General features: G+C 40.1%; 2 protein-coding genes and 1 pseudogene across 4 annotated transcripts; all 3 read left to right on the top strand.

The window, feature by feature from the left end:
- Positions 1-367: 367 nt before the first annotated feature.
- On the top strand, positions 368-1608 carry LOC130138369 (uncharacterized; annotated as a pseudogene).
- Positions 1609-3271: 1663 nt separating this feature from the next.
- Positions 3272-10242, top strand: LOC115685917 (phytyl ester synthase 1, chloroplastic-like). Of its 3 annotated transcripts, none has more exons than XR_008816770.1 (13): positions 3272-4124; positions 4342-4393; positions 4531-4586; positions 4950-5108; positions 5215-5319; positions 5416-5522; positions 5712-5833; positions 6439-6547; positions 7346-7479; positions 8071-8440; positions 9118-9290; positions 9615-9700; positions 9831-10016. XR_008816770.1 is itself a non-coding variant. In XM_030611074.2 (13 exons), exons 1-13 carry the CDS (start codon positions 3674-3676, stop codon positions 10108-10110), a joined length of 2145 nt encoding a protein of 714 aa, XP_030466934.1. In that variant the 5' UTR covers positions 3274-3673; the 3' UTR covers positions 10111-10242. The 3 variants fall into 3 exon arrangements, 2 of the variants coding, with proteins under 2 accessions (XP_056168183.1, XP_030466934.1); XM_030611074.2 differs by having other exon boundaries at positions 3274-4124; positions 9118-9231; positions 9831-10242; XM_056312208.1 differs by lacking the exon at positions 9615-9700 and having other exon boundaries at positions 9118-9231.
- Positions 10243-11922: 1680 nt separating this feature from the next.
- Positions 11923-13139, top strand: LOC115685922 (uncharacterized). Its single transcript, XM_056312220.1, has one exon. It carries the CDS (start codon positions 11952-11954, stop codon positions 12900-12902), a length of 951 nt encoding a protein of 316 aa, XP_056168195.1. The 5' UTR covers positions 11923-11951; the 3' UTR covers positions 12903-13139.
- Positions 13140-13546: the final 407 nt, after the last annotated feature.

Here is a 13546-nt window from a genome sequence, read left to right as displayed (position 1 = left end):
TCCTACCTTATTAGATATTCTTCATTGGTGGATTAGGCACGACTATCCTGTCAAGGACTCCTGTTTTCATTAACAGGAAGTGTTTGGGGACCGTAATAAGCTGATGGACTTCTCCCTTTATCGAGTGCTAAAACAAGATTCCTCAATCTTATCTTTCGGTTAAAAAAATTCCAAGAATGGATGATAAAGAAGATTCCAAAAATTAGCATATGATACGATACTATTTCAATCAACATACTTGAATCTTATTGCATCTGCTCAATACTAGAAGAACTTCTAGAAAAGGAGAGGATAACATTCCTTCAAGGGAGAGAGTTCTAGTGGTTTTAGCTCAGGTAGGAAGCCTTCTAAGGCTCTAGCCTAACTTATGGCGGGTTATGATTACTACTATAGAATGTATAACCCCTATGATGGATTCAATCCACCGAAAACTGATAGGAGCCACAACTCCGAGCAGCTGTGCTGTCGAGCCTTCAATGATGCTGAGGAAAGAAGATTTATTGCTGGTGACCCTTGTGAAAACCTACGGACCTATGTCATGAAAATAGAAACAACCGTTGAACGCGTCCATCCGTACACATTCTCTGAATATCACAAGCAATGCTCGCTGCCGAGGTATGAGCACCCGAGTTATGGAGTAGTCAAGGACAAGCTGCATGGGCCTTTTATCCCGAGCAATGACCAGGTGCCTGTGGTCCGGGCTTCTTCAACAAGATCCAAGATGAAGCGAGCCAACCTTATGGGTTCAGTGCTCCACAGAACCCATACCAGCTCAGGATACCTGTCTCCACAGGTTATTATGGCATTACTGGCAACCATGGCGATAGTGACCATGAGAAGGAAAGGCACAAGCCTATTACCAATACCATTAAGGGGACGAAGAACCTGCTCGTGGTGACCTTAAAGCTGATAAAATTTTGAAACCACCGGTGACAACAGAAGCTGGTAATGGTGCTAGGCCTGTTCATCCAACAGGGTTGGCGCTACCGAGTCACCATACCTGGTCTAAGAGAGGGCGAACCATCCAACCGTCATCTGTGATCATGACCAGATGTTGGGAGAGGCATGGTCCTAATATGGGGCTCAGCCCACCGATGAACGACATAGGCACAGCCATGGGGTATTTGAAGAAAGCTGTCGATCCATCCTCTATCAATACCATTAAGGACGAAGTTCCCGATCGCGGTTACCTTAAAGGTGATAAAATCTTTGAAACCACCCGTGGCCACAGAAGGTGGTCTGTAGCTAGGCCTGGCCATTTAACAGGGTCTATGCTGCCGAATTATTATCTCATTCGAGAGAGAAGAGAGGACCATTCAACCGCCATCTATGACCATGACAGGAGGTTGGGAGAGGCGTGGTCATGATATGGGGATCGAATCAATGAATGAAACAGGCAAGACAAGGGAGTGCTCAAAGGAAGCTGTGAAGCCTACCTCAGTCAGTACAGTTCCCTAAAGAGACTCGATTCCCGAAACAATCAACAGCGAGGAAGCCAGAAGGCAATATGAGGATGGCAACCCCTCACCAGAGCTGTATGCGACTGGTTTCACCACCACTATCGACAGTCGGGAGGCTGCGAGGAGGTACTAGTGAAAGTTTGTTTGAAAGCGTGATTTGGATTGATCAGCTATCACCTTTGGCAAGTAAAGTAGCATATGCGTGCACTTGATAGTGTGCCTGCTCTATATAATTTGTGTTGCGATAAGCATCGTGGGAAGCAAAGCTCAGACAAGTGGTTTGCATAACTCTAGCTTGTTAGCAGAATATGTCGAAACGTGATAACCCAGGCTGTTTTAGTGTTGCCTCCTTGCCATTTCGTTGTGTTACAAGGAACCTCTAGTTTACTTGCGCAACAATTAGCTTCTTACTATTAATACAACTGACCAGATGAATTTGAAACTGTTTATCAATCTTCAAGAAAGTATGCAATAGCGTTCTCAATATTGTGAAAGAAGTGATCAACATTATGACAGATTGGTTCTATTAGGGAACAAACTGTTGCAAGTTTGGAGATGTTAAACGGCGAGTCTCATCCTCGAATTCATGCCACTGTAGAAAAGAGAGAACAAACCTGAGCATTGTTGAAACCGACTCCTTTGAGGAAATTGTAAAATCACCGAGATATTTCCGGCTCATGTCTGAGCTTGATCTCTTCACACAAGGAATGACTATGCTTAAACAAGTCCAAGGTCCGTTACTCATCGTAAATGCCTTCCATTTCCACCAGCAAAGTGACAAACTTATAGCAGTAATGCACCAGAAATATAATAGCAGAAATCCCAATTCAAAACTAATAATTTTCCTTCACAAAATGTAATGTCACTGATACTCGCCATTCGTTTGAGAAATTCTTTTTGGCTCCTATCTTTGTGCCGTAAATGCTATTCGTAATATGAAATCTTCTGGTTAGAAGTATATTTTTCGTATTAGGGGTACAGCGAACGTGAACATGGCTGAATAGTGCCAATGGAATCTTTTGGTTGGAACTTAGATACTTTTCATTATCGAATTCTATTTTCTTTCTCTTATCATTATCTCTTGATATTTTGAATTATATCTTTAGGAAAACAACACCTTAAAATGGGATCACGTGAATGAAACCCGAAATCAGAAAAACAATCTCTCCGGGAAAGCGACCCTTGCACTTCACATAAAGTAAGGGGTTAATACACGAAAAATCTCAAATTGGTATAACTCTGACAATTTTACCTCAAATTAATTTTTTGATCACAAAAAACTATAAACTTGTACACTTATGATAATTTTACCCAAAACTAATATTTTAATCACTAAAAATCCCAAAATGGTACATTTGTGACAAATTTATTTTTCGTTAGTTTCCGTTAAATTGGATTTATACCACAAAAAATCACAAATTGGACAAAACGGAGAGTAAAACATAAAATTGGCACATCAGACAATTGCCATGTGTCATTTAATAAAATAATTTGACAGTAAAATTTAACGAATATAAATTAAGGATAAATTTATCGTAAGTGCACCGGTTTGAAATTTTTCGTAGCATTAAGCATAAAGTAAATCAGTTTTGAACTTTTACTGTGCGACCGTGGAGGGCGAGGCAGACCCTTGTCTGTCGGCACCCTGGTACTGTGTGTGGCCAGAGCTTTATCGGCAAAAATGAGAAACGGTCGCCCCTCTCGTTTTTGCCTCTCCTCCACGACCACCCATTTTAGTTGCAAGTGCCAGCAAAGAACCAGACCCTGCTAACTTCCAAAAAGCGGGTTCCCTCTCAAAGTACTTTTCTCTGTCTGTCTTTTTTCAGTAGTAATTCGGTGACGCATTCTATTCCACATTAATTTCCACTCGCTATTTATTTGCTCCATCTCTTATCTACCGTATAACCACAAGATTTATAGAATTGCATCCTCTAGATAGTATTAAGATGCCATTTTGCTTCGAGGGTGCACCTCAAGTTTCAGTTTTCTTTTTCCCTTTCAGGTGCTTTCTCAGTTTCTCTGTTGTGTTTATTTTGAGCCAAGAACGGAATGGGTTCTTTGGTTTAGAGTGTTCCGAGGAACCTTCTGACTGAACTCCCCAAGGCCCTTCAGTGACTTAGTAGGAGCTCTTTTACAAGTGGAGTTCTTGGTGGAGTTCAAAATTTTCTAAGTTGCTGAGTTTGGAAAAGGGAAAAAAAGGGTGCAATCTTTGTATGACTGGTATGACATCATCGGTTACTTTCCGGGTGTCGCCTTATTTGGTGTTGAATTCGCAATTTAGGCCTCGGTGTAGAGTGCGAGCGAGGAGTTCAGGCGGTGGTGACTCAACAGTGTCATCATCTCCTGAATTGGTTGTGTCGAATGGAGCTTCTTCTGTCGAGGAGAGAGAGAAAATTGGTCCTTTGACTGGAGGAAATGGATATGCAGTTTCAAAGATTGAGGTAGTGGAGGAGAAGAAAATGGTGGAGAAAGAAGCAAAATGTTCCACTGCTTTGGAAGGCTTGGAGGTGTTGTGGGATGATGCGTATGGATCAAAGAGTGTGAAGGATTATCTTGACTACTCGAGGGATATGATTAGGCCTGACGGAGGTCCACCCCGTTGGTTTTGCCCTGTTGAGTGTGGACAGCCTTTGAATAGTTCTCCAGTTCTTTTGTTTTTGCCTGGTAATGCCTAGCTTCTCGCTTGAATTGGTGCAAAACTAGAAATGACTGGAATTCTGGTTTCAATGATATTCTTGTAGCTTTTAAGAAGTGATTATACAGTACTCGTGCATCAACTTATACCCATGTGCTATAGTATATAGGAGCCTAAATTTGTGATTCTTAAGAAAAATAATACTTGTATTGCCAAATTTTAATACATAAGTGCTGTTTCCTGCAGGACTTGATGGCACTGGATTGGGCCTCATCTTGCACCATAAAGCACTGGGAAGGTGAGTTTGTATGTCCCATCATTTTGGGGTTGTAAATTTCATTACAAGGGAAAGTAATGATGCACGAGAAGCCATGTTTTTGTTTCTGTGATTCTATTATGACCAAGCATTTTAATGCTGAAACCATAAAACTGCAGGGCTTTTGAAGTTCAATGCTTGCATATCCCTGTTTACGATCGGACTCCATTTGAAGGTATCTCCCTTTCAAATCCTTTTAATTGCTGTGCATGATGACAACAACTTATGGTGGAGTGGAATGCTTTTGAGCTGTGTCGTAAAAATACAAAGGGCAGTGGTGCATTCACGTCATTCTTCAGTTCTTCACATATTTTCCTTATCTGTGGCTTCAAGCTATATTCAATACTTGATCCATGCCGGTCCTTGTCAAACTTGTTATGTTATTGATGATCCACAGTTCTCAAAGTGGGTTTACAAGCCCTTTAAATGGTGAAAACTTTCTTCTAAATACTCAACAAATGTTACAAGAAATAAAATAGCGCACAATACTGAGTACTTGACAAAAGCCTTTGTAATCTATTGTATCTACACATTTTAGATCTGGTGAAATTCGTCGAGAAAACTGTTAAAGCTGAGTATGCCTCATCTCCACATAAGCCCATTTATCTTGTTGGTGATTCCTTTGGAGGATGCCTTGCACTTGCTGTGGCTGCTCGTAATCCTACCATTGACCTGGTAGTCTTATTAGCGAATCCAGGTGAGTATTCAAATGGGCAAGCAAGTCATAAATTGGGCATATTTTTCTGGATTACAAGCCTTCTTTGAGACTCTGAGGAAGTCTGTTGTTTTCTCCGTCATGTTAGCTACGTCATTTGGCCGTTCGCAGCTGCAGCCACTGTTACCTTTATTGGAAGCTATGCCCGACGGACTCCATTTCACGGTCCCTTATCTTCTAAGCTTTGTTATGGGTATGATATGCTACTTTCAATTCTCTAATCATAAAAATGATATGTCACATTGCTCTCAAACTTGTCCATAAGATTTGATTTTTCTTTCTAAGTCAGGTGACCCAGTGAAGATGGCAATGGTCAATATTGATAATATCCTTCTCCCAAGAGAGGCACTGAAACAACTGTCTGTCAACCTCACTTCTTTGCTGCCTCGCCTCTCAGTAAGTAGCGTTCTCTGCCGGGAAATTGCTTGTTCTCTTTTCTTATTAATCTTTATTGCTTAAAATTTTACAATATGTGTATAGCAGGCTTTCTACTAGGCTTGTATTCTAAACATTTTCTTGGTTTTCGTCCTTTGTTGGGCTCTTTCTTGATTATCTTGATACCCAATAAACAATTTCCTGTCTCAGGGTTTGGCTGATATAATACCCAAGGAAACTCTTCTTTGGAAACTGAAGTTGCTTAAATCAGCTGCCTCTTATGCAAATTCTCGTCTTTATGCTGTCAATGCTGAAGTGCTTCTCCTTGCCAGGTTTTCGCTCCAACTTTGTCAAGTTGATGACATGATTGTTAGATTGCGTCATAAATTACTTTCGATTAGGTTTCTGCTTTATTTGGTAGCTCCAATATCTGTGCAATTATTGCCAATTTCTTCTTTTCACTACTCTTGATGAGTCCTATACAAGGGTTTTGATGATATTGTCATTCTGACTTTTGCTCAACAGCTGGAAAAAATAAGCTGCCTAATTCTCAGCTTATAGATATGAACATACACTGTCTTGTAAATTACTTCTGGTTTATATAAGCAGGTATATGTCTTTTGGCAATATGTAGTGGCACATTTATTAGTTTGGCTTGATATTGCTTCATAGTATGGAAAGAGCCATTTCCTGTTTCTATGTGGATAGTTTTGAAGCTTCTATTAGCACATTAGTATATGCGACCATGCATGAGCATTGCAACATGCATGCATTTACACAAGCATGCATATAATTATAGATAAATGCATCATTCATGCACGCACATGGGGATGTGATTATGAATGGGGAGTTCTTTTTCTACTGGAATGACAACAGCGTGTCAGATTTGAGCATAGTTACAAAATGTTGCATTTTCTCAAAGTTTCTATTGATTCAGTGGCAAGGATAGCATGCTTCCTAGTCGAGATGAAGCCCAAAGGCTTATGAACTCATTGAAGAACTGCAGAGTTCGTTACTTCAAAGACAATGGACATACACTTCTATTGGTAGGTGAAACCCATGTTATTTTAATGTTGTAAAGCTTGAGGAGTAACTTGTTTTGAGAGACTTCAAGCTAAAAGAGCTTTTTGAGGGGGTAGCTCATTTTTAAAATATCGTTCAGCACTTATATTGGCATATCCTTATGATAGGCTTTGACAGTTCTTGGATAGTGAAAATTAACACTACAACTTGTTTGCTGAGATGGAAATCGCAGGTTTAATCAAGTTAAGTGCGTGTATTGCGCATCAGCTCCTCTTATTTAATCAACTAATCTCGAGTTTGGCATATGAGGAATAAACTTTTGGTAACAAAATTACTTACTATTTCTAGTGCTGCTCAAGATATTTTGAGACTTTGAGTCATCACAATGAACCGATTTGACTGCGACCCTTATAAGCCCAAAGGCATGCGATATTATCACCTTTTATTGATCTGCTTAGCAAATAGAATTGGAAAGCAGAACATTATTGTGTAATTCTAGTGGCTGATGACAGATCTTAAGCTTAGCTCCTTTGGAGATTTGGAACAGAGGAAAATTAAGTTTTCTGTTGATTTTTTGCAAAATATAAATGTGATCTTGCAATTTCATGAAATCAACGATCTCTCTCATGTATTATCTATTTATTCGGTTGAGGCAGTGCTTTCTTTGAATACATGTCATGATGAAACTGCATGGCTCTTCAAAATGTCACTCTCCCTGAAACTTATCATTGAGTTTCAGGAGATTTTATCTATACAAGACTGCTTTATTTTTCTATATTGTTCTGCCAGTATTTTGAACGGTAATTGGACTGAGATTGCAGGAAGATGGTATTAACTTGCTGACCGTCATCAAAGGTACCAACACATACCGTCGAACAAGGAGGCATGATTACGTCTTGGATTTTCTGCCTCCTAGTATGTCAGAATACAAAGTAGCATTCAATCAAGTTGTCGGGTAATTCTGCAAACAAATGCTTCTGCATGTCCTTTTTTGCTCTTTCCTGATTGGAATAGAATAAGTTGTTTCTAGATTGACCTCAACCAGATTTTTGTTAACGGCTCAATATCTTCCGTTCTTCCTGAATTTAAACTGATACTTTCCTATATCTTTTAAGTCTGTTTATGAAGATCTAAATTATTCAGCAAAGGTTTGAAGCTAGATAATAGGTTTGTCATGTTTTTCATAGCTGATTTTTGCTTCTTCACTTTCTCTTTCTTTTGCTACATCTCTTTCAAAATTGATCTGCAGCATTAGTGCATGATTTTATCACCAGCTGATGCCTGAAATCTCTGGGTGAAGCCATTCTCGTCCTGTGATTTGCAAAAGAAACACCAGTTGTTTCATACCTAAATTTCTTAATTTGAATGTCATTTGTTAATCGAAATATATGATCTAGTAATGCCAATTCTAATGCTATACACGGCCTCGTCAAGCCCAGCACAAACATGGATGGGTCATACTTTTCCACAAATGCTCATATTACATGCTGATCTGTTAATTGCAACCAGTCAATGTTAGTCTGATACCGTGCTTGGATAAATGCAGACTATTTCGCTATGCATCTAGTTCGGTATTATTCTCAACTTTAGATGATGGGAAGATAGTGAGAGGCCTCTCAGGGGTTCCTTCTGAAGGACCAGTGTTGTTAGTTGGTTATCACATGTTGATGGGACTTGAGCTTCATTCACTTGTTGAAGAATTCTTAAGAGAGAAAAACATTATTGTGCGGGGGATAGCGCATTTGGAGATGTTCTCTGGAAAAGTGGAAAATTTATCTACCGAATTTGGTCTAACTGATTGGATGAAAGTAATGGGAGCACTACCTGCAACGGGAAGCAATCTCTTCAAATTGTTTCAAACCAAATCTCATGTTCTACTTTATCCTGGCGGTACGCGTGAGGCTTTCCATTATAAGGTGTGTAAGTACCTTACTTTCAGTTCAATTAGTTCTCTTGTGCAGCGTAACTACGGTATGTGATCTTGTATTAACCCAATTGGTCTTATTAATAATGTAATCGTCAGAGAAATCTGGTGAAAGATAATTTTTCAATAGAATTTGCATGTGTTGAGGCTATAAGGTAATAAGAATTTTCCGCAGCATAAGTTTTATGAGTGAAGATGTAAAGCCATGTCGAGAAGGAGAATTCAAAATGGCGGCCAGGCAGTAGTTGAGGTAGCGATGTCAGATACTGCTGCCAATTAGCTCAGATGGTGGTGGTAGTGGTGGCAACCGCTGGTGGTGGCAGGGGTCCAGCCAATGGTGGTGAAGGGGGGTCGATAAGAAGCTAAATGAGTCTTAAGTGATAATCAATTTGCGTAGTGAAGCACACATTTTCTGTTAAGGGTGTTAAACCCAGATGAGGACTATTTCTTTTGAGAGACGCAAATTTTTCCTTAGTACATTGTATAAAGTATCTAAGAGCACAAGTAATTTGGTCTTGCCATTGCCTCTTAGACTGCTCGTTTCTATAGGTTTGATATGTATTATTAAAGAGTTACTTGTAATCACACCTACGCTTTTGCTTATGCGTCTTTTTAATAATATTATGCGTTTGTAAAGTTCACCTCAGTGCTATCATGTTCCTTTTGTAGGGTGAAGAATACAAGTTATTCTGGCCAGACCAACCAGAATTTGTGAGAATGGCTGCACGGTTTGGTGCCACAATAGTACCATTTGGAACTGTAGGAGAGGATGACATGACAGAAGTAAACTCTCTATATTTCTTTATAAAAGTTTGGTATTTAGCTCTTGACTCTCAGCAAAGGTTGGGAATTTAAAACTTACATAGCATTTTGTTTCTACTTCTCGGGTTTTGTCACTATTTTACACACCAGTCACCCCCTCTGTTCCTTCTGCTTTACACCTTCTTCGGAGTTCAAGTTTAATCTTGCAACTATTTTCAGCTAATTTAGTTAATTACCTGCATGGTTGTATAAATTTGGCTGAAACATATACAGTTTTGCTGTCTATTACTTTGAATTAAATGAATCATAAAGCAAGTCCAAAAATGAAAATGAGCCTCCCCATATATACGATGTACTTCCGCATTCCATTCTGACAATATGTGATTATTACTTTGAACGGGCAGTTGGTACTTGATTACAATGATCTGATGAATATTCCATTTGTCAATGACTACATCAAAGAATCTACTCGCAACGCTATACGAGTGAGGTAGCTCCCTACCCATGACCTTCAAAAGATTGTGTATATATTTTGTATGGATGGCCTTTGAAATTATAAAATCGCTTAGCATACTGTGAAATTCTCCTGACATTGACATAAATTATGTCCTGTTTCTTAGGGAGGATGAAAAACTTTCTATTCCAGTGGTTTTGCCAAGGATACCTGGCCGCTTGTACTATCTGTTTGGGAAGCCCATAGAGACAAGGGGGAGATATGAATCACTGAAGGACAGAGAAAATGCAAACGAGTTGTACTTGCAGGTAAAATCCGAAGTCGAAAGCTGCATCGCCTATTTGCTCAAGAAGCGAGAGGAGGACCCTTACCGAAGTATATTTGATAGAACCGTACAGAGGGCATTACATTCTCCTCTACACGAAATTCCGGCATTTGAGCCCTGATAAAGGGTGGTGGTTGTCCAAATTGTTTAGGCCTTATGTATATAACATTTAGAGTGAATGGCCTTTGTCTCGGCCAAACATAAACATTTGTAAATAGCATTCGTGTATATCTAATTTCTAGTTGTTGGAAAATGCAGTTTCTTCTTTTGTGGATATTTAGATACTTAGCGCACTTTGGAGTAACCTGAAGAAGACAATCCATATATTCTTAAAGAAACAAGTGGGAAAAATCTGAAAGCATTTTAGTTGGTGGGAATCGTATTCCTTGAAATCATGGAATTAGAATTTTCGACTTTTCTTCACATCTGGATAAAGGAAACTTTATCAGGCAAAGAAATGTGGGTTGGGTATATTAGCACCTCTGAAGCCAGGTATCTGCTTAAGCAATCTTATTCTGGCAGATTTCTTTCTCAGTCATTCAACTTTGTGCTACTTTCTATACTGTTTAACTCATTTTGAAAATTCTTTGTTAGGTTTTGTACATCGTGTCACAGTTAAGATCAATCCGCTACTCCTTGATGGGCAAAAAATCAACTATCAGCCGAAGCAGCAAGTCATGTGGTAAATACAGAATTTTACATAAGCTTTCCCTGTAGAACATTTCATGGATGGATGACTAAGACAATTTCTGAAAGTCCGATTTTTTTAGAGAAATTCCAAAGCTGACTTGTTGATTATAATCTTCTCATCTTCATATATTCCACCAAAGAAGTTGCAGTTTATTTGGCAGAAATTCAATTGTCCTAACATGTGCACCTCGATTCCAAGCTTGTGCGTTCCATATGAACCCATGATAGATTCAGAGTTATCCACTCTGAAAGGCACAGGCATTGAAGCTCGGGTTTGATCTGCTTTAGCAGACATTCTTCCCTTCTTTCTGGTCGGATAATTGTTAGAAATATGTCTTGAGTTTGAGCACGAAAATGAAACTTTCCTTATTTAAGTTGTTTAATTTAAGTGGTTCCTAGTTTGAGTAGATTTCCTAATTTGGGGTTGCCTATTTTGAATCTATTTCTTTTCTATATAAGAAGTGAGTCTTCTTCGTGAAGAGTATCTAAGAGGCTGCTCCTTATTGAATTACATGCTGAAGCAATTTGAGAGTCTTGAAATAAGATTTGTTAATTTCTCTGTGACAAGTGATTATTTTGTAAGAAATTGTGAGGGCTAATTAATGTATAAGTTGTTGGGTGTAATTGGGACCTGAGAAACGCTGAAAGTGTTTGAGTGACTTGACTATAGTTGTATTCTTCATTATATGACTTGATTTATTGTAAATTCATGCTACTCGCCTTGTGGGTTTAGTCACACCGACTGAATCACGTAAATTTAATATTCGGTTCATTTTCTTGTTTTGTTTATTTATAGTTCGATTGCTTATTTCCCCAACAATAATATCAGCATTCACAGTTGAGGATAGCTTTAGGATTGATAAAAAAAGTCTGTCTCAACTTGTCCAAAGTGCGGACTGCTGAATTGTTCAAAGGTGAGTTGTCTATTTACATTTTCTTATCTGGTAGATTTGGCAAGACTATCCGGTCAAGGATTCCTATTTTTCCCTAACTGGAAGTGTTTGATGACCATTAAAAGCTGATGGACTTCACCCTTTATGGAGTGCTCGAACAAGATTCCCAATCATCTTATCTTTCGGTGAAAGAATTCCAAGAACAGATGAGACAGAAGATTCGAAAAAAGTAGCATATGATACGATGCTTTTTCAATCCACACACTAGAATCTTATGCTTTTGCTGAATGCTAGGTGAACTATAAAATGAATGAATAACGTTGCTTGTAAGTGAGAGGGCTTTAGCAGTTTTATCCCAAGTAGGGAGTCAGTCTTACTCATGGCGGGTTATGGCAACCGTTGCAGAAGCAACAACCCCTATGATGGATTCGATCCATGGAAAGCCGAAAGGAGCCACGACTCCGAGCAGCTGCGCTGTTCAGCCCTTGATGAATCTGAGGGAAGAAGAATGATTGCTGTTGACCCTTATCAAAACCCAGGGACCTATGTCATGAAAACCGAAACAACTGTTGAAAGCGTCCATCCATCCATGTTCTCTGAATCCTACAGACAATGCTCTCCCCCGAGGTACAATCACCACCCGAGTTATGGAGTAGTCCACAAGCTGCACGGGCCTTCGATCCCGAGCAATGACCGGCCACCTGTGGTCGAGGAACTCTTGTTGCTGGCCGAGGAACTCTTCAACATCCAAAACGAAGTGAGCCGACCTTCTGGGTTCGGTGCTACACGGGCCCCATACCAGCTCAGGATCCCTGTCTCCTCATGTTATTATGGCACTACCGGCAGCGATGGGGATAGTGACCAAGAGAAGCAAAAGCACAAGCCTACTACCAAAACCATTAAGGACAAAGACCGTGAAGCTGATAAAATTCTGAAACCACCGGTGACAACAGAAGGTGATAATAGGCCTAGGCGAGGTCATCCAACAGGGTCCATGTTACCAAGTCACCATATCTCGCCTGAGAGAGAGCGAACCATCCAACCGCCATCTCTGATCATGACTGGACGTCGGGAGGGGCGTGGTCATGATATGGGGCTAGACCCGATGAATGAAATAGGCAAGACAATGGAGTACTCAAAGGAAGCTGCGAAGCCTTCGTTAGGCAGTGCAGTTCCCAAAAGAGATTCGATCCCCGAAACAATCGACAGCAAGGAAGCCAGAAGGCGATATGGGAATGTCAAATCCTCACCAGAGATGAATCCGACTGTTTACACCACTACTATCAACAGTCGGGAGGCTGCGAGGAAGTACGGGGGAGAGTTCGTGTGAAAGCAAGATTTGGATTGATCCCCTTTCCCCTTTAGCAAGTAACTTGCATATGCATGCACTTGATAAGGTGCTTACTCTAAATAAACTGTGTTGCAATAAGCATTGTGTTGAAGCAAAGCTCAGACAAGTAGTTTGCATAACTCTAGTTTGTGAGCAGAATATGTAAACCGTGATGGCCGAGGCTATTTTAGGACCCGTTCGGCAAGTTGCCAAACAGTGAAAATTTCTGTTCTTTTATTCCCAAAATCAGTTTTGGAACAGAAATCCGTTTAATAAACTTTTTGTTCCCGGACACAAATTTGCAAAAAATTGTTCCCAGAATTAGTTTTGGAATAGAATCAAGAAGTAAAAAAAAGTATCTTCTTGATTATGGGAACAAGAATCAGAATTGGAAAAGAATTTTTTTTTCCTTTTTCTTCTTTCCCGTTCTTGACGGTTCTTCTTCTTCTTTAGTTATTTTCGCCTGGCTGGCCACCAGCAACTGGCAACACAAGCGAGGGCCAGCAAGGGCGTCACGGCCCTCGCCAGCCACAGGCGAGGGCTAGACCCTCACGGCCTGGGTGAGGGTCGCCCTCGCCAACCTTTTCCAGCCCGAGCCAGCAAGGTCCGCCCTCAAGGCTCGCGGCCTAGGCGAGGGCGGCAAC

This window comes from Syzygium oleosum, unplaced genomic scaffold (genome assembly GCF_021117445.2).
Source record: "Syzygium oleosum isolate NSW1041296 unplaced genomic scaffold, Sole_v2.1 Sole_v2.06, whole genome shotgun sequence".
Lineage (NCBI taxonomy): Eukaryota > Viridiplantae > Streptophyta > Magnoliopsida > Myrtales > Myrtaceae > Syzygium > Syzygium oleosum.
Note: the sequence above shows the minus strand (reverse complement) of the source record. Positions and strands in the feature narration are given on the sequence as shown.